Here is an 18,561-nt window from a genome sequence, read left to right as displayed (position 1 = left end):
AATATGATTCTGTGGGACATGAATGATGCTTCCAGAGAATGTACTAGTGCACCCATCAGCCGTTTCTCTTTGTTTATCAAAGGCTGGCCCTGCTGATGGTAAGTGCTTTGGACCAGCGGTCCCTGCTCTGTCTTGGTGCAGTGACCTGTGGGAGCACAGACGTCAAAGCTGCCAGCCATGTAGGTCATGTTTGCCACTGGTCAGAAGTCAAATTTGGGAAGAAACTACTCAAAATATCACAGGGGCGTTAGGAACTTCTTAAGTATGTCCAGAGGACACTATGTATTTTTTTTCTACCTGTATTTCAAGAGTTGCTGGGCTTTTTTTTTTTTTTAAGTTTTGGTACAATTGAATGTAACTGTTAACCAGTTTTTGATAGAACCTAACTATTAAATCATCCGGTTTGGAGCGGTGCCTCTGGCTCAGTCAGCTGAGCATCCTGATTTCCACTCGGGTCATGATCTCATGGTTGGTGAGATCGAGCCCCATGTCAGGCTACATGCTGTCAGCTAGGGATTCTCTCTCTCCCTTTTTCTCTCCTCCTTCCCCGAGGAGACACATGCTGCTCTTTCAAGATAAATACATAAACTTAAAAAAAACCCCAACCGGGGCGCCTGGGTGGCTTAGTCGGTTAAGCGTCCGACTTTCTCTTAGGTCATGATCTCGCGGTTCGTGGGTTCGGGCCCCGCGTCGGGCTCTGTGCTGACTGCCAGCTTAGAGCCTGGAGCCTGCTTCAGTCTGTGACTCCCTCACTCTCTGACTCTCCCCTGCTCGCGCTCTCTCTCTCTCTCTCTGCTAGAAATAAATAAAACATTTAAAAAAAAAAAAAAAAAACCCCCCAACCATCCTAAGCAGGCTCCATGCTGTTAGTGAGGGGTCTGACACGGGGCTCAAACTCATGAACTGTGAGATCATGACCTGAGCTGAAATCAAGAGTCGGATGCGTAACCAACTGAGGCACTCAGGTGCCCCTAAAAGATAAGGGTTTTTAAAAAATAGAAGCAAAGTGCTATCATTACTCCTAAAAATTTAGCAGTAATTCCTTGTTACCAATTTTACAATTAGTGTTCAAGTTTCTCTGATTCTCTTTAATTTTTTTTCTGGTTGATTGGTTTGAATCAGAATTCAAACAGGGTCTGCATATAGATTTGGGTGATATGTTCACTTTATATTCTTTTCATCTGTAGGTTTCCCTTCTAATTCTTTTTTTTTTTTTTTTTTGTCCTTGCAAATTATTTGTTGAAGACCTGGGATATTTGTCTTATAGTTTCCTTTTTGTCTTGGCTGGTTGCATACCTGTGGAAGCATTTAACATTTTCCTGTCCCAAAGGATATATTTTGGGAGGGGAATTTACCTGATAATTAGGCATTTATGCTGTGAAGTACAATACCGTTGATTTTATTTTTTAGATATGGAAGCTGAGGGATGATAACGTGCATTGTAATTTTTCATAAATCTCTCCCAACTGCAGTGTAAGAAAGTGCATATTAAACTACTTGCCATTTTTATCTAGTAAATTGGCAGTCATTTTTAAATGATAAATCCCAGTGTGGTAAGGATTGTTGTGAAACTACAGTGTCCGGTTTTGGAGTCTATAGAGTAAATTGGCACAATACCATTAAAAATACTGCTGCATATAATCAAGTGTTATTAAAATATGCATTCCGTAAAGCAGTTCTGGCCCTTGAGGTTCATCCTAAGGAATGTTGCCTTATGTGAGAAGTGTTAGGATGAACCCATTTGCCCCACAGGAGGCATGGCTAAATAAATGAGGTGGATCAACTTGTTGAAATGATATATAACTCTTGAAAAAGATTGAGAACTACAACACAGAAAGATAAGGCATAAAACAAAATAGAATCTCAGTTCTGAAATACGTACACAGTGCACACACAGGAAAATGTAGGTGGTTGTATGAATGTGTATAATTGTTAAGTTTCTGCAGTGAAGGACAGGGACAGTTATTGCTCATATGCTCACAATGTTGTCTTGTTCACATTCATTTGTGAAATTCGGTATTCCTGCTGTCTTTCCTGGGGATTTGGTAATGGTTTGCTTCTTTTCTGTATTTATGTCTGAGCGTATCATGCCTTTTTTTTTTTGCTGTTTTTCAGAATGGAAATATACTGTCGAGAACTGACAGAGAGGTTTGAAGATGTTTGGATAGTGTCTGGACCACTGACTTTACCGCAGACTGGAAGTGATGGAAAGAAAACCGTTAGTTACCAGGTGGGGGCGTGCTTTAACATTCAGGCTACGTTATTTGTCTGAGGTCATAATTTCATTCTGTATTCTACTTTTTAATTTCCTTTATTTATCACAGGCACAGGGGATGTAATGATGGATTCAAAAGCAACCACTGACATCAAGGAGCTCACAGCTCACAACGGGAGACAGACATGTTGTCAGCTAATCGCATTAGAGTGTGATACGCTGCAGCAGAGCTATGTACACAGATGAAGGGCTGTCACAGGAGGGCTGGCTGACTGTCTGTGTCGGTCGGTTGGGAAGACTTAACAGAGGAGGTGATTCGTGAGCTAGATCTGGACAGATGAGGAAGAGTGAGTCAGTGTATATCGTACACCTGAAGCTAATATAACACTGTATGTTAACTCTCCTGGAATGAAATTGTTTTAAAATGGGGAAAAAGTATACACTGAGTAAGGAAGGGAGCATGGGAATTCAAAAGATGGAGCAGTGCGAGCACAGGGCCTTTGTGATTAACAGCATAGGTCTGGAATTCAGGTATCGTTGATAAAGATTGGAGCTCAGGGTTCAAGAAGGGCATGGGTGCCTCAGAGGGGATGAGGCTTTCTGCACCTACAGGTAAAACAAGAGGCTTTATATTCCATGAAGGCTTAGATGTTAATATTTAGAGAAAAGTCCTAGGTTTATTTTAAGCGTGGGCGACACTTGGTTTGTTTGGGGTCTTCTCTGGAGTGTTCTAGCAGCACCGTATAGAAGGTAGGTGAGGAAGGGCTGTTCGAAAGGGAAGTCAGAGACCAGGCGAATGGTATGTCACAGGGGCTGTCCGTATGATAACAGACACGGGGCCGGACTCAGGCAGCTGGAGGAGGGGCGGGAGCGGAGTGCGGGAGAGAGTAGCCATGGACTCATGTTTTGGTGAGGAGAGGGAAAAGTTCAGAATCATATTTAGGGGGCAGTGGGCAGAATAAGTGGGAGGAATGGCTCTTCTTGTAGATGCTTGAGTTTTTAAAAAAAGATGAAGTTTTTTACATGCAAGATGTTTAAGCACCTTATGGACTGAAGGAAAGAGGTTACACTGTAAGGGCAGAATAAGTGGTGTGAGACTAAGCGGTGTGAGGAGTGCGTCGAGAAGGAGGCTGAATTGACACAGTGAGGTGCTGTGAGGTCTGTACAGGGTACGGAGCCGGTGGGACTGAGGAGGAAGAGGCGATAGAGTGAAGAGGGATTGAAGGGCTTCCTGTAGCTCCAAGAGTTGTATTCGGAGGGAACACCTAGCTCAGCTCTAGCAGTAAAGCAGGGATTTAATACACGCTGCTCAGGTTAAATAATACTTGAGGGAGTCTGTGATAAAGCGAAATGACGTGAGAAACAGATTTAGGAAAACGAAAATAACTTCAGGGTGTGTTGTGTCCCACCTGCTTGTCATCAGCCCGTCTGCATCGGCCACATAGTGTTGTGCCAGCCTCCAGAGGTCACATGGGTGCTCATGCCCTCCGAGTGTTCTTGGGGTTCTTATGGGAGGGAAGGGCTAGCGAAGGAGTTAGTATGTTAAGCAGGTTAATCTCTCTCCTCCGATCAACTGGCAATTTTGATTTCAGTATTTTTTGTTATGTTGGAAGAAAAAAATCGGCTCCCTGTATTCTCTTACTTTTAAAATATTAATTATTCTTGAGCTTTGTGAAATCCTCTTTACTCTTAGCATTGGGAAGGAGGTTCTCCTAACTTTGACTTTTAAACCTTAAGTGATCAAGTTAGTTTTATGTATGGTTTGTTTTCAGAAAATTGAAAGATTTACAAGTAGCTTGCTGTAGTAGGAGAATTTATACAAAGTTTACAAGGAAATATTAACCCAGTAATTAAGAGCATTTCACTGACAGCTTTTTTTTTTGGGGTGGGAGGCTGGATATTTCTGTTAAGTATGGGTTGGCCAAATGCTGTAGTATATTTTTTGCTGAAAGTATATATTTTTTCCTTAAATTGGATATAACTTTTAAAAATATAAATACTATGTATCCACCAGCTCTTTCTGTTGAACAGGCCTAAAAGCAGCCATATGAGCACACCTTGATACCAGATCTTGTTTCTAAAGAGCCATCTTGTAGCGCCTGGGTAACTCCGGGGGTTAAGTGTCCAACTCTGGACTTTGGCTCAGGTCATGATCTCACGCTTCATGGGATCGAGTCCCACACTGAGCTCCATGCTGACAACGTAGAGCCTGCTTGGGATTCTTTCTTTCCCTCGCTTCCCCTTCTCCCCAGTTTGTGCTTTCTCTCTCTCTCTCTCTGTCTCTCTCAAAATAAAAACTTAAATGGGGCACCTGGGTGGCTCAGTCAGTTAAGCATCTCTTGATTTTGTCTCAGGTCATGATCTCATGGTTTATGAGTTTGAGCCCTGTGTCGGGCTCCATGCTGTCAGCTATCAGCTATCAGCTCAGAGCCCACTTGGGATTCTTTCTCTCCCTCTCTCTCTGCCCCTCCCATGCTTATGTGTTCTCTCTCTCTTCTAAATAAATAAATAAACTTAAAAAAAAATCCAGCCTAAAATAATCCTTAAATAAAAAATAAAAAAGCATCTTCTACTGGAAGAACCCAGTAGACTGATTCCAGGCCTGCTATGGGGAGAGTACAAAATGGAACATCTTGTGCCAGAAAGCAGAAAGTGCTCATACAGTGAGGACACGGCAGAGGACGTGGAATCAGCTTGTAGGAGCCCCACATTACTGTGTCGGGGGCTCTTTGCTGCCAAAATATAAAGGCCCGTACATCTATTGAATTGAATAAGAGTCCTTACTTCTAATAAATTGTAAAAACACATGAGTGTAAGGAAAAACTTCTGCTTATGTAGAATGTCAATTAATAAGTTTATAAGAATGGAAGAGTTAGGACAAAGCGGGAGAAAAAGGGGAAAAATAGTGGGCAGGAGGGAGGGAGGCAAACCATGAGAGACTCTTGAATGCTGAGAACACACTGAGGGCTGATGGGGGTGGGGGGGAGGGGAAGGGGGGGTGATGGGTATGGGGGAGGGCACTTGTGGGAATGCGCACTGGGTGTTATATGGAAACCAACTTGACAATAAACTATTAAAAATTAAAAAAAAGAAAGAATGGAGGAGTTAGAAAAATCTTTTTGCCCCCATCATGGTAGTAAGTGATTCAGGCAAGATCATCAGTAGATGCTAAAACTAGTGAGTGAAAGTTTTATGGGAAGGGAAGTAGGAAGTTTGTATAGTTAAAAGAGTCTCTCCACAAATTATGTATTAATAACAAAGCAGGAAATGGGAACTGTACATGGGGAACTTGAACCCCGTGATGGAGGTTAATATTGTCAGTAATGGGGTTACCGATGAGCTGGGTTTCCCCGTGTGACGCGCTGAGAAGAATGCGGTGTCACTTCTGTGATGTGTCTGCCGAAAAGCCTCGCGTTGAGCCTCACTGTGCAGGAGCGTCAGGCAGGGCCCTTGCAGGGCCATCTGTGAAACGGCTGCCTTGCGCTCTTCCAGAACGTCGGCGTCCTCAAAGACAAAGCTTGAGATGCTAACTGCTCCAGATTAGTGGGACTTGAACTGTTACGGGAACAAAAATGCATTGTGTGACCTCAGGTCAGATCCTAGATCAGAAAACAAACGATAATGTCTAAGAAGGACATTATCGAGACAGCTGGCAACATTTGAGGTCTGTAGAGTAGATAATTGTATTTTGTTAGAGTCAAATTTTCTGATTTTGATAATTGTACTGTGATTATGTAAGTGAACATCTTTGCTCTTAGCAAATACATCCTGAAGGATGCTTCTGTGATTTATTTTCAAAGGGTTTAGGGAAAAGAAAAATACAGAGGGAAAAAAAGAGTGATAAAGCAAAGTGGGCAAAATGTTAACAGCTGACGAATCTGTGAAGGGCACACAAGGGTTCTTTGTGCTAATCTTGTAATTAGAATGAAATATGTATATGTACATACATTTTAATATATCTTTTCTATACCAGAGTTCTTCATTACACTGGAATATATGAAACTCACCACTAAAAAGACTTACCTCGCTCCTACACTCATCAGTGACTGCTAGTCAAGCCTTACAGAGAGTTTCAAAACAGACCTGTCATCTCTCGTCACCCAAATTAGTGTCATGGTGACGGACTGTGTGAGAGCAGTCAGGGTCAGCTTCCTGAAGAGTGTGCTTTGAGTAATAGTCTTGTTTTTTTGTTTTTATATTAAAACCTTATTGGTCTTAGGTCTTTTTTTTCACCTTCTGGGCCTCTGGACCTGTCCTGTTAGTTTTCCATATCTGTGTTAATTTATAGGACCTATGCTTGCCCCCTGGCAGGTCCTTAACCCCACAAATCTTCCAGGACTGTCGTGTGGGAGGACGTATACGGAATTGTAAGTGGCGTGTCTCAGATTGCACTCTTGATTGCTTTCCCCCTTCGTTCCTGGATTTCATGTCCTGTGAGCCACCTCTCTGCATTTCTTTGAGTCAACAGCGTTTATCACTTCACTTTCTTAATAACTTCTGCTCAGACTTTGCTGAAGCTCGCGCACCGCCAGTGAGGCAGAGGCCTCCAGCGGCGCTCTCTGCCCGTTTCTGTGCCGATCTGCCTGGAGTCCAGAAATCAGGACAGAGAAAGTATACATTTTTACTTTTCTCATCCTTAAAACCATCAGAAATGAATAATACCGAAACTTCATTTGTACTGAAATCAGGAAATGTCCGTAGTCATATCAAGAACTTCAAATACTATCTGAAAGATAAGGTACAGTTGGACTAGATTGTACAAGGTTGCTATTTTGACATGTGTATCAACACATGGGGCAGAGTCCTGGGATTAGTAAGGAAGTTTTTAGTAAGGAAGAATTTCTTAGATTTTTTTTTTTCTTTTCTCATCCACAGAACCTTAGACAGCAGATGCCTTTCTGTTAATTTTAAAGCTTTTGATGGGAGCCTGGGTGGCTCAGTTGGTTGAGTATCTGATACTTGATTTTGGCCTTGGGTCATGATCCCAGGGTAGTGGGATCAAGCCCTGCGTTAGGCTCTACACTTTCTCCCACTGTGCCCCTTCCCCACTCACATGTGTGCTTGTTCTCTCTCTTTCTCTCTCAAAAAACAAAAACAAAAAAAAACCCCACCAACTTTTGAATCTGTTTTTCATAAATTATGTATTATGTTAGAAGTTGTGAAGTTAGATACTTATATTAAACATAGTTTAATATTGGGGCGCCTGGGTGACTTAGTCGGTTAAGCGTCCGACTTTCGCTTGGGTCATGATCTTGCGGTTCGTGGGTTCGGGTCCCGCATCGGGCTCTGTGTTGACTGCCAGCTCAGAGCCTGGAGCCTGTTTCAGAGTCTGTGACTCCCTCTCTCTCTGACCCTCCCCTGCTCATGCTGTCTCTCTCTCTCTCTCTCTCTCCTAGAAATAAATAAAAAACATTAAAAAAAAATCTTAAAAAAGAAAAAAAACATAGTTTAATATTGATGCTTTTTCTCCTTCCTCATGTTGGAGCCTTAAATTTAAATGTTAAAAACTTATTGTTATGGAACTCTCTGTGCATAGTAGTGAAAATGGTAACCCTTAAACATTAAAAGTATATGACATCATAATGAAATTCAATAGTATGAGAGGTATGAAAGGGACAGTTTCCAGTCCCAGCCCCACTGTCCAGGCTCCTAGTTCTTCTGCTGGTTACCTACCTGTCTGAGAATAAGGGTGCTAAACTGTATTTCATAATTTTGATTTTCCCATTTTAATAGTTTCTGTTGATGCTTTTCACTATGAAATATATGACTTTTCTTTGGTTCACTTCACACACTGTTCCGTTATGTCATTCACGTTTAGGTCTTCTGTTGGCAAACTTTACATCAACTTTATGTACTATACTTAAACCTTTACTTCTTAATCTATCACTTATGTATTGTCAGTGTTTATAGCACTTTTTCATTTGCAGTAATTTGGTCTGAGCTTTGCCTGTAGCAGAGATTCTAGACAGAGGCCTCTGGTGGCATATCCAGCCTGTAGATTATTTGATTTGGCTAACACGCTGTGTTGCTGTTGAAATAGTTGCTAATTTTTATTAATTACGCTGTTTCACATAAAAATCCCAATATTAGAGGCGCCTGGGTGGCTTCGTTGCTTAAGCATCTGATTTTTGATCTCACGGTTCGTGAGTTTGAGCCCCATGTTGGGCTCCATGTTGACAGCTTGGAGCCTGCTTGGGATTTTCTCTCTCTTCTCTCCTCTCTCTGCTTTTCCCTTGCTTGTACATGCTCTCTCACTCCCTCTCTCTCTCTCTGAAAAATAAGTAAACTTAAAAAGAGTGTTTAAAAAAAATCCAGATATTAGCTTCTTTTAAAAAAATCAGATGACTCAAACACTTGGCACACATTCCTATAGGGAACATGTAGTAGCAGCTTTCTCTCTCGACGGAGCACATCTTTTTCCTTTCACCATAGTCCTCACGTGGCCCATTTCATCCGTTTACATTTCCTGTCTGGCCCTTGTTGGCCTTTGAGTGTTAGAGTCCTGGCTCTGTTGAAAGTATAAAGCAGCACGGATAGTACTCTGAATGTTTAGGTAGAATGTTGGGATCTGTGGAGAAGTAGGTATAATCCTGTATCGTTAACTCTCTGCCACTTGAGAGAGTATTCCACAAACAACAAAACTCTGAGAAGTGGGGAATACAGGAGGCAGGGGTTATAACTGCTGCTTTAAATAATGGAGTACTGTGCTCTCCTTTCTGTTTCAGGCCATTTAACCTCAACGTCCTACTATTTTTTAGAAAGGTTAATGAGTTTCTTGATGACTCCATTCTTGGAGCCCTCTGACTTCTGTTCTAACATGAACCACTTGTTTCCTCCCTTCCAACCCTTCTCTCCACCCCACCCCCCCGCCCTCCTTTCCTTCCTTTTATTCAGCAGATACTTATTAAGCTCCTACTGTGTACCTGGCACTATCCTAGGCATTTCTGATAACAGCAGTAAACGAAGCTGTGTGTGATACGGAGCTTAGGTTAGTGGAGAGCAGATGCACGATAAACAAAGTGCCATATGGCAAAGAAAACACGGGGGTGGAAAAGAAAGGGTCAACTGCTAAGAGGACACGAGACTGAGCAGAAACCTAAGGGAAGTAAGGGAGTAACTTGTGAGGAGCCTTCCAGCAAGCGCAAAGACGCGGGGGTGAGGTTAGCTTGGCGTATTCAGGGAGCTGCCGGGGTGCCTGCGCGGCTGGGGCGAGGGAGCAGTGAGGAGGAGGCAACCGGGAGAGGCCCCGACCGTGTTCAGGGCGTGTGATGCTGTTTGATGGGGACAGTGGCATAATCTGGTTTAGATATTTTTCTTTAATGTTTATTTATGTGACAGAGTGCAGGGGAAGGGCAGACAGAGAAGGAGAGAGTCCCAAGCAGGCTCTGCACTGTCTGCATGGAGCTGGACCTGGGGCTCGATCCTACGAACTGTGAGGTCATGACCTGAGCTGAAGTCACGAGTCGGACGTTTAACCGACTGAGCCACCCAGTGGGGTACATAGATGCCCCGATAATATGTATATTTTCCAACCTGGGGGAGAGAGGAGCAAAGGCCTCGGCCCAGGTTGCCATTTTGAACTGGAAACCTCCTTTAATCCTTACTCATTAGTTTTTTGCACAGCCTTTGGCAGAGCACGTTGATATTTTATAACATTTCATTTTGAGATAATTTCAAATTTGTAGAAAAGTTGTGAGAACAGAGAGCTGCACTGTGTTTCCCCTGGACTCGTTAGCGGCCTGCAGCGTTGCACCCCTCTCTGTGTATGCAGCTGTTCTGAGGATTTTCTCGGCTGCTGGAGAGGTCATTGCAGATGCTCTTTCCCCCTAAATACTCCAGCTGTCACATAACCACAGTAGCGTGGTCAGATTCATGAAATTCAGCATCGAAGAATATCGTCCAGGGGACAGTCCACGTCGCTCCAGTACGTTCGTCACGTAGCCGGTTTTCCCCGATGTGGAGTGAAGTCTAGGATCATGCATTGCGTTTAGCTATCATGTCCCTTTCGTCTTCCTTAATCTCAGACAGTTAGTTCCTCAGCCTTATTGTCTTTAATGATGTTGACGTTGACCAATTCAGGCCAGTTGTTTTGTAGTGTGTTCTTCAAATTGGGTTTGTGTCCCGTTCCCTCTGATTACGTCGTGGGCTTGCGTGCCCCTCGGAGCATCCCGGAAGGTGCCTGTGCTGCCGGGTTGTGCTGGCACCGGGGATATTACCTTAGATCGCTGGGCAAGGTGGCGCTCTCTCGACCTCTTCACTGCTGAGTCATCATTACCCCTTTGAAACGAATCAGCTGTCTGTGGAAGTCCTTTGAGGCCGTGTTAAGTATTCTTTTCCTCTCCAAACTGTCACCTGCTAGTTTTAGCATCCATTGAAGATTCTGGCCTAAATTAATTAATGCTAAACTTATTGCCAAATAATGATTTTCTAATTCTTATTCCTTCTACTTTTATTATTTGACATTCTACTGTAAGGAAGAGCTTTTCCTTCTTATTTATTATCAGTGTGAATTGATGGCTTCTTGTTTTATTCAGTGAGTTTCAGTCCATCTGCTGTGTATTCATTTCGATGCTCAAATCGTCTTTGATTTGGCCAGTGGGAGCCCCTCAGGCTGTCTCCTGTGTGTCTTGGCACATCCTCGTCGTATTTTTAGCACTTCTACTTTCTGGAATAATGTGATGGTCCAGGCTCATCATGGCCAGTCTCAGGGATCAGCCATCTTGCCACGGAGTCCTGGTTCCTTTTCATGGGGATTGGCTTTTAGAAACCAGGATCTGGACGACAAGTTGAGTGCTCGGTCTGCTGTTGGCTTGTCATGTGTGTTCACCACGTTTATTTTTAGCCTTTTATAGTGGGTGGAGAGAGCCCCAGAGAACATAGTGTACCAATTCTGTTGCCTTTAGAGGCTTACTGTTTGGAAAGCGTTCTTTCTCCATCTTCATTGCTCCTTTGTAGTTTTTTTTTGGGGGGGGGGATTTATACACTTGGGTTGTAAAGAAAGCACTTAACTGTGTATTATGTATGTGTATGTAAAGGTGAATGCTGATAGGAATCTATATCCCTGGAGAGGGATATAGTTTCTCATTTTTTAAAGATTCATATCGAAGTGATTTACTTTTTTATATTTGTATTTTTCACCAACATTTTCTCTGTAGTAATACAGCTTTTGTTAGACGTGGCATTATTTTTTCAGGTCAAACAACTTCAGGTGGAATTTTAAAGTTAAAGTCTGTAGTGTATCTATTATTCTGAAAGCAAAATATGCTTTAGTAAATTATTTAGGAGAAAATGTTTCAGCTTGCCATTTTAAGAATTTAGGCGGGTCAGATTTTATACATATGCATATACGTACATACACACATGTAAACATGGGAGAATTTGGCTAAAGAAAACAGACATGGGAGGCAGAGCCAGCAAGGGGCAGAGATGGGAGAAGGTAAGAAACGTGCTGGAAAACAGGAAGTTCCTCGAGGAGACAGCTGGGGTAAAGCCCTCGTGTAGGGAAGGAGACAAACCTGACGGGGAGGGTTGGAGCCAGGTGTTTGAACCCTTACACGCCCCGCTAAAACCATCAGGCTGTCCTCTGGGAACCCATGACAAACAGTCGTGGATAAAAGCACGTCACTTGGTGAGGCTGAGCACGGGGGTGCAGCACGCCCAGCCCTCGAGACTGGTGTGCTCCTCTCTGGGGTAAATAGCTGAGTTGTGAATTCCTGTTTTCAGTGGAATACCTTGCAGTTATGTATGGCAGTTCAGAATGCCTGGAAAGTGTTTTGTTTTCTCAGACCCTCCCATTTAATATTTATTGCTTGTTTACAACTATATTCTGAATCTTATTTTCGGAGCATATAGGTAATAAAAATGAGGGTGTTTATTCAGTTTTCTTTCTAGGCAATGAAGCACATATGTGTACACTGTGGGACGTGAAGCAAATGAACTAGTATTAACCGAGGGCGGGGTCTACCACACGGTATACATGCAGTTTTAGACCTTCTGTCTCATTCAGTCCTAATAACAGTTCTTACAGGGAAGTAGTGGTTGTCTTTTTTTAGAGGCAAGGAAATTGAGGTGTTGAGGGGTCAGGTCCAAGTCAGCTAGCTAGTAACTGTCAAGGGGGCGGTCCAGGCGCGGGCCACCGGTGCGTAGAGAACTGCCAGTCTTTCAGCGTGCTCTTCTCCGAGGCTCTCAGAAGTCCACAGTGAAGGGGTTGCTGTGCTCCTCCTCCACAGCAGCTTCAGGCCAGGGGGTCAAAGGTGGTGAAGACGGAGAGCAAGCTGCAAGTGAGATCTGCTAGCATGCAAAACTAAGAACAGAAAATGGGCCAAGGGGAGGGTCCCTTGCAGCCAGGCGGAAATGTCTGTTAGAACACGCAGGGAAGGGAACAGCGTCACAGCACTGAGTGAATGTGAGCCCGAGGGAGGGTCAGTAGCAGTGATTTTATCAGAAGTGAGTCATCTGACAGCTCTAATCAGAATCACCCCCTTTATCATAGCTGAGGTCATCCGTGTGCTTCCTCTGATGTGCGTGTTTCAAGAGGAGATTGAGTCCAGACAAGTGAAACATACCTGAAGATTCTGGCCTGGACACTGTAGGTGACCTGACAGGAAAGTGAGCTTCCAGTTGATCACCCGGCGGCGGCGGCGGCGGTGGTGGTGGTGATGACGGCGGTGGTGGCGGTGGTGGCGGTGACGGTGGTGGTGGCGGTGGTGGCGGTGGCGGCGATGATGGTGGTGGTGGCGGCGGTGGTGGTGATGATGGCGGTGGCGGTGGCGGTGGTGGTGGTGGTGGTTGGAAGTACTTCCCATCTGCATTTTCATTCTACACCGTTTTTTCCAGACTCATTCCAACCCATCCCTAGAGGCGAGGGAATGGGAAGCATTCCGCCAGGAATTGTGAGGCATCACCCGAAGTGATTGGGGAGTAATGGTTTGGGTTTTTTTTTTTTTTTAAATCTTCTGTTTTATCTTTAGGCAGAACTTTTATTCATGCCCGTATCTGTTTTAATTGAAAAATAAATTATTTTACTGCCGAAGTATCTCCTTCCTCCCACCCTAAATCTCCAAGTAGAATGGACCTTCCCAAGGTGCTGCTGTTGGGCTGAGGCCCAGCGGGTGCCGCCTCCTCACCCGGCGCGTGCCATGCCGTCCCCCGGCTGTTGTGCCGCCGCACAGGCTCCTGCCCCAGCCGAGCGCTGATGCGAGGCCGGCCCTCTGCCCGTGGGCCTCGCCGCGTGTTCTGACTCCCTCCATTCCTCGTGCCTCTGTCCTCTAGGGCCTGGGTCCCTGCTTACCTCCCTGACGTGGTTTCTTTCCACCACTTGATTGGCTTGACTTTTTAATTTTAATGTTTTTACTTTAGAGAGCGCAAGCAGAGGGAGGGAGAGAGGAAGGGGGTGGTGGTGGAGAGAATCTCACGCAGGCGTCACACTTCGTGCGCAGCCCAACGCAGGGCTCCATCCCATGAACCTGGGATGGTGACCTGGGCCGAAATCAAGAGTCGGACCTGCAACCCGCTGAGCCACCCAGGTGCCCCCATTGTCTTGATTTTTTAAGGGCTTGGTCTCTTGATGGGTCCAACACTATTATGTTCGGATTTTCTCTTTTTGTCTTACCAGGGGATGTAAGCAGATATCTTGTATGTGTCTGATTCTAGCAGAGACGTGTGTGTTCTTCATGCCGCTGCTCAGTTTTATTTAAGGCGCAGTTGGCGCATGCCGGTGGCCTGGCACATGGCGGGCTCAGCCTGAGGACTGTTTGCTGCCAGTCTCTCTGGTCCCCAGGGCCGTGTGTGTGGGGCTGGGCCGGGGGAGCACATTGTCCTTCCGGTCTCTTGGACGGAAGGACGCCTCGGGCGGCGGCACGAAGCTAACTTCAGGTGGTGAGTGAGGGTTTATGGCTTTACGGCTGGTCTCTACCTCTAGTCTTCTAGTTACACCCAGCTGATTTCCAGTTTTTGTTGCAATCTTGACAAGAGTTCCATGCTTTTTGGTAATTTAACAGCAGTGAGTGTTTCCTTTGTATTTTTACGCCTGAATCTTCTAAGACCGGTATGTGTGCTGATTTACTGTTACTGAAGACTTAGTTCATGTTAAGCCCTGAGCCTTTTGTTGAGGGTCTCGTTTGTGCCCATCCTGCTTCCTTCTGAAACCCTGTTGTCCACCTTTAACTGATCTAATCTTGCTTGATCCCATATTTCCCCACTCTCCCTCAGCAGCAGTGTTTTTTGTACCAAATGAAATTACATCTGATCTTTTGAATGACATCCACTACAGAAATTGCTTTTTCCATAGGTCTTGCAGATTTTGAAACTTTTTTTTTAAGTAACATGTCTTTGTGTCTTCGTAACTATTTTGTGAGACAGGCAGCATAAACGTGGTTATTACCTCTTTTAGGAATGGAGAAAGAAGGTACCAGTGGACATGACTTGCATCCTACTGGCGAAGCCAGGACTTGACCAAGTCCCTGGGGTTTCGGTCCCTAGCAGGTTCTAGAGACATTTTATGAAAGACTTCCAGTTTTCCCAGAATTGGGATAATTTTATCATGTACGTTGAGTTGTCTACAAAGGTGATGACTCTAAAATATTTCAGGATTTTTTTTTAAGTCTTAAATTCAAGGAAGAAAGAATGGGTTCTCTGAATTTCCAAATGTTGCTGGTTCCTGTTTTAAGCAGGTTACAGACGTTTACTTCCTAAGAACACAGCAGACTGAATCAGAGAGGATAGTGATGAAGTTTTCATTTTTCTCTTCATTTCCAGGGGCAGTATTTTGCCCCTCCTTGTTGAAACATTGTGAGAAGGTTGTGGCTGAAATAGTCACACGATGTGGTTCTTAGGAGGAATTTTCGTGTCCTTGAGGATTCTTAAAGGCAGTGATGGAGGTTTTCTGGTTATTGTGTGTTTTTGAAAACCCAATAGAAATGGTTTATTTTTATAAATCTTAAAACATCAAGCTTCTTTACTTTGGGCTGGAATTTAAAGACTCTGATTAGAAGCCCTGGTTGGCACTAGAAGTGCACGACCATTTAATTATTCTTGAAATTTGCTATTTGTTTGTAGACAGAGTCCACGAGGAGAGAAAACCAGACAGTGAATGGTCTCTAAGGCTCCTGGTTTGGTCTGAGGCTGTGCTGCAGTGGTGGGGAAGGGCCACCAGGTGGCATGAAGGATTCGCTTAGCCGTTGGCTCCCAGCTAACCCCTGAAGCCCACTGAACTTCTACCCTGTGAACCATGGCTCCGCCGCAGCTGTGCCCTCAGTTCCGGCCCCCGGCTTTCCTTGCAGCCACTCCCTTCGTGCAGTTTGTGCTCTGCATTGGCATCTGAGCACAGTGTGCCCCTAGTGAGAGCCCCGGGGCTTGACGACTCCTCTAGCTGGGAAGCGTCTGGAGACCAGACACCAGCCGCGTTCATTGGAAAGCGTGAGCCTTTCCGTGTTACCAGGAGCAGCCGCCATAGCACCTCAGAGTTGCTTTGTTGAATTAGTACCCGTTGGAGGTCTGTGGGCTGACTGTGGACCTCTGTAGAGTTCTGTCAGTATAGTCTTTGCCTCGAAGACGACGCTCATTTCCCCAGCTTCATAAACGATTTGTTGGCCGGGTGTAGGGTTTTGTGCTTGTAGACTGTGTGCTTTCGTAAACTGTACAGTGAACGCTGATGAGCCATGTTAGACACAGTACTTACAGAAAGCAGTACTGTCGCGGGGCCTGTCTGCAGCCCTGCCCTTGGCCTTGGCAGTGGACCTGCGTGTGTGCAGACCGCAGACAGCCGTGGTGCAGGGGCCGTGTAGGGGGCAGCTAGGGGGCAGCAGAGGAGAGTCCTTGCCACTCTCACCCCTGAGCCTTCGCTGGGCTCCTAGCAGCGGCCCCTGCAGCAGGCAGCTGTCGTCGGGGGCAGGATGCCTACTTACACGGAGGAAGGGCCCGGGGGCGGCAGTGGCACGCGTGCCTGCTGTAGTCGGCTTGTAGCGTTTCATTGGAGGCCATTAAGGAAATGGATGTTCAGTTTTCGTTTTTCAGAAAACGGATATGGCTTTTAAGCCAATTGGAAGGAAATGTGAAAAGGCTCCATAATAATGTTATTTCATTATTAGAGCCGACCTACATGGGCAGCCAAGTTGTTGGCAGGCCTGACCCAGCTCTGGCTTCTCTGTCGTATGGATACCTTTCCAGAGTGCTCGGTTTGATGACATATTCTGAAGTTCTGTGTTTGCTAATAGGCCCAAGAGTGTGCAAAACTCTGAGCAAACGGCATTCACGTTTACTTAATTGAATTTAAAAAATGAGCCACAGTCTAGGCGTAACTGGAGATCGTAATACTGATGTGGTGTGTCTGCCTGCTTTTCTGAGGGCTCTTTGTTGAGCTCCCTAGTGAATTCGATAAACTAAAGCCCTATTTTTATTTCTAGAGCTGGGAGTTGCCAAGCTGGCAGATTTGACCTTTGGATTTTTAGAGCTTCAGAAGTTCTGATTATGTGATGAAGAGAAAAATGACAGCTTTTCTTGCCTGTTAAAAACCCAGGACTCCCTCATGACCTTCCTTTGCCCTTTGTCCCACAAACAGAGCAGAGGAGGTGACCTCTACTCTTTGGGGTGGCGTTATTGTAAAGAATGTGATCAGAATCTACCTGTTAGATGCTTATCTTCTCTGTGAATCTCTATGTCGATTCACTCTTATCTTTGGCAGTTGAGTTTGAATCCATTGGTAAGGTAGCTTATAAATGCCTTTTCAGAAACACATAAAAAATCTTTTCAGGAAAACTTTGGGAACTGCTAGCACAAGTTGGCATTGCTCACACGACTGCATTGTTTTTAGGTGATTGGTAAGGATAATGTGGCGGTCCCCTCGCACCTTTATAAGGTGATCCTGGCTCGCAGAAGCCCCATGTCTACCGAACCGCTGGCACTAGGGGCCTTCGTGGTGCCCAATGAAGCCATTGGCTTCCAACGCCAGTTCAGTGAGTTCCAGGTGAGCCTTCAGGACCTGGAGAAGTTGTCAGGCCTGGTGTTTTTCCCTAATCTGGATAGAACCAGCGGCATCAGGAACATCTGCTCCGTGGACACCTGTAAGCTCCTGGATTTCCAAGAGTTCACTCTGTACCTGAGCACACGGAAGATTGAGGGAGCCCGATCAGTACCCAGACTGGAGAAGGTCATGGAAAATCTGAAGAACGCAGGAGTTGAACCAGATGATTACTTCATGAACCGCTATAAGAAGAAACTGGAAGAACTCAAAGCGAAGGAGCAGTCCGGAATCCTGGAGAGGAGGCCACCTTAGTTTCTGTCTCAGAGGACGCGTGAGAGCATCTGTCATGAGCAGGTGTGTCCCTTCAGGCTGATGTATTTTAGTGGCTTTGCTTTAAAGAAATTATGAAATCCTACATTGAAGACTAAATTTCCCTCCAAAAGATGAGAGATCGGTATTTTATCCGACGTGGGAACTAACTGTGAGGTTAACCGTGAGGTGTGCGGGTTGTACGCTGATCTTGGGTCGGGTTCACAGGACTCTGGGCACAGGTGACATTGTTTTCTGTCCCCTGATGTCAGCACGCGAAGGTGTTTGGTGGGTGTACCTCCAGGTCGTGCAGCGTGTGGCGCATCTGCTCCGCCTTCTCCAGGTCTAGCGTGAGTGCTCTCTGTCTGCGCGTGGGCCTGTCCGCATGGGTTCCCGCTCCCCTCCCCCAGCCCTGCCGGCCCGCAGCTGTGCCGCTTAGAAGCACCCAGCTCCCTCGCTGTGCTTAGTGTGCTCTGTGTGCCGAGCTCAGTGTGTCGCATGCGTGATGGCTCGGCCACTCTCCCAGGCAAATGCCGCTGTCCTCCTCTTACACACGGGGGCGGGAAGGCGGGGGCCCGGGTGTTCTGTCCCGGTTCACCTGTCCAGAGGAGTAACCCACGAGGTGGGAGGCATGCGGGGCGGAGGAGAAAGAATGGCATGGGGTAGGTTCAGATAACCCTGAACCTTTTGGCCCAGAAGTACATCCACATGGGGGTGATTCTGGGCCCGCTCACCGAGAGGTGCCCTGTCTGCCGTCACCAGAGGGCCTTGAATGTCCTCCGACTCCTGTACCTCTGTGGCGCTTTGGGAAGGGTAATCACAGGTATCTGATGGTTAGAAGGCATCGCCTTCTGGGGGCTTCTCAGAGCCTGCTGGCCTCAGGGGCGCAGTGCTTCCAGCCACCAAATGGTGCTGAAATCTTTGCTTTCTGATGAGCAGTTCGTTCTGAAGGTTAAGGGACCGAATGAGGGTCTGTGCCCACAGTTGCCGGCTCATGACTTGCTCCCCTTGTGTCTGCGTGTCCACCTGGAGCAGGGGGTGGGGGGGTGCGTGTCCACCTGGAGCGGGGGGTGGGGGG

General features: G+C 45.7%; 1 protein-coding gene across 4 annotated transcripts in view; it reads left to right on the top strand.

Moving 5' to 3' along the window:
- EXOG (exo/endonuclease G) overlaps positions 1–18,561 on the top strand; it is a 31,952-nt gene that overhangs the window by 7,306 nt on the left and 6,085 nt on the right. For 2 of the 4 annotated variants that reach the window (XR_005529299.1, XM_039237210.1), the window contains exons 5-6: positions 2,116–2,230; positions 17,025–17,528. Coding sequence is in view for 3 of the 4 variants with exons in the window: in XM_039237210.1 (XP_039093141.1) it covers positions 2,116–2,230; positions 17,025–17,486 (577 nt within the window). In the remaining variant the exon portion in view is untranslated. Of the gene's footprint in view, positions 1–2,115; positions 2,231–17,024; positions 18,510–18,561 lie in introns of those variants that run through there. The other 2 variants (XM_039237211.1, XM_039237209.1) reach the window with 1 other exon arrangement.

Source organism: Hyaena hyaena, unplaced genomic scaffold, assembly GCF_003009895.1.
Source record: "Hyaena hyaena isolate Hyena2069 unplaced genomic scaffold, ASM300989v1 scaffold_121, whole genome shotgun sequence".
In the NCBI taxonomy this organism is placed as follows: Eukaryota; Metazoa; Chordata; class Mammalia; order Carnivora; family Hyaenidae; genus Hyaena; species Hyaena hyaena.
This window is presented reverse-complemented; position numbering and strand designations above follow the sequence as displayed.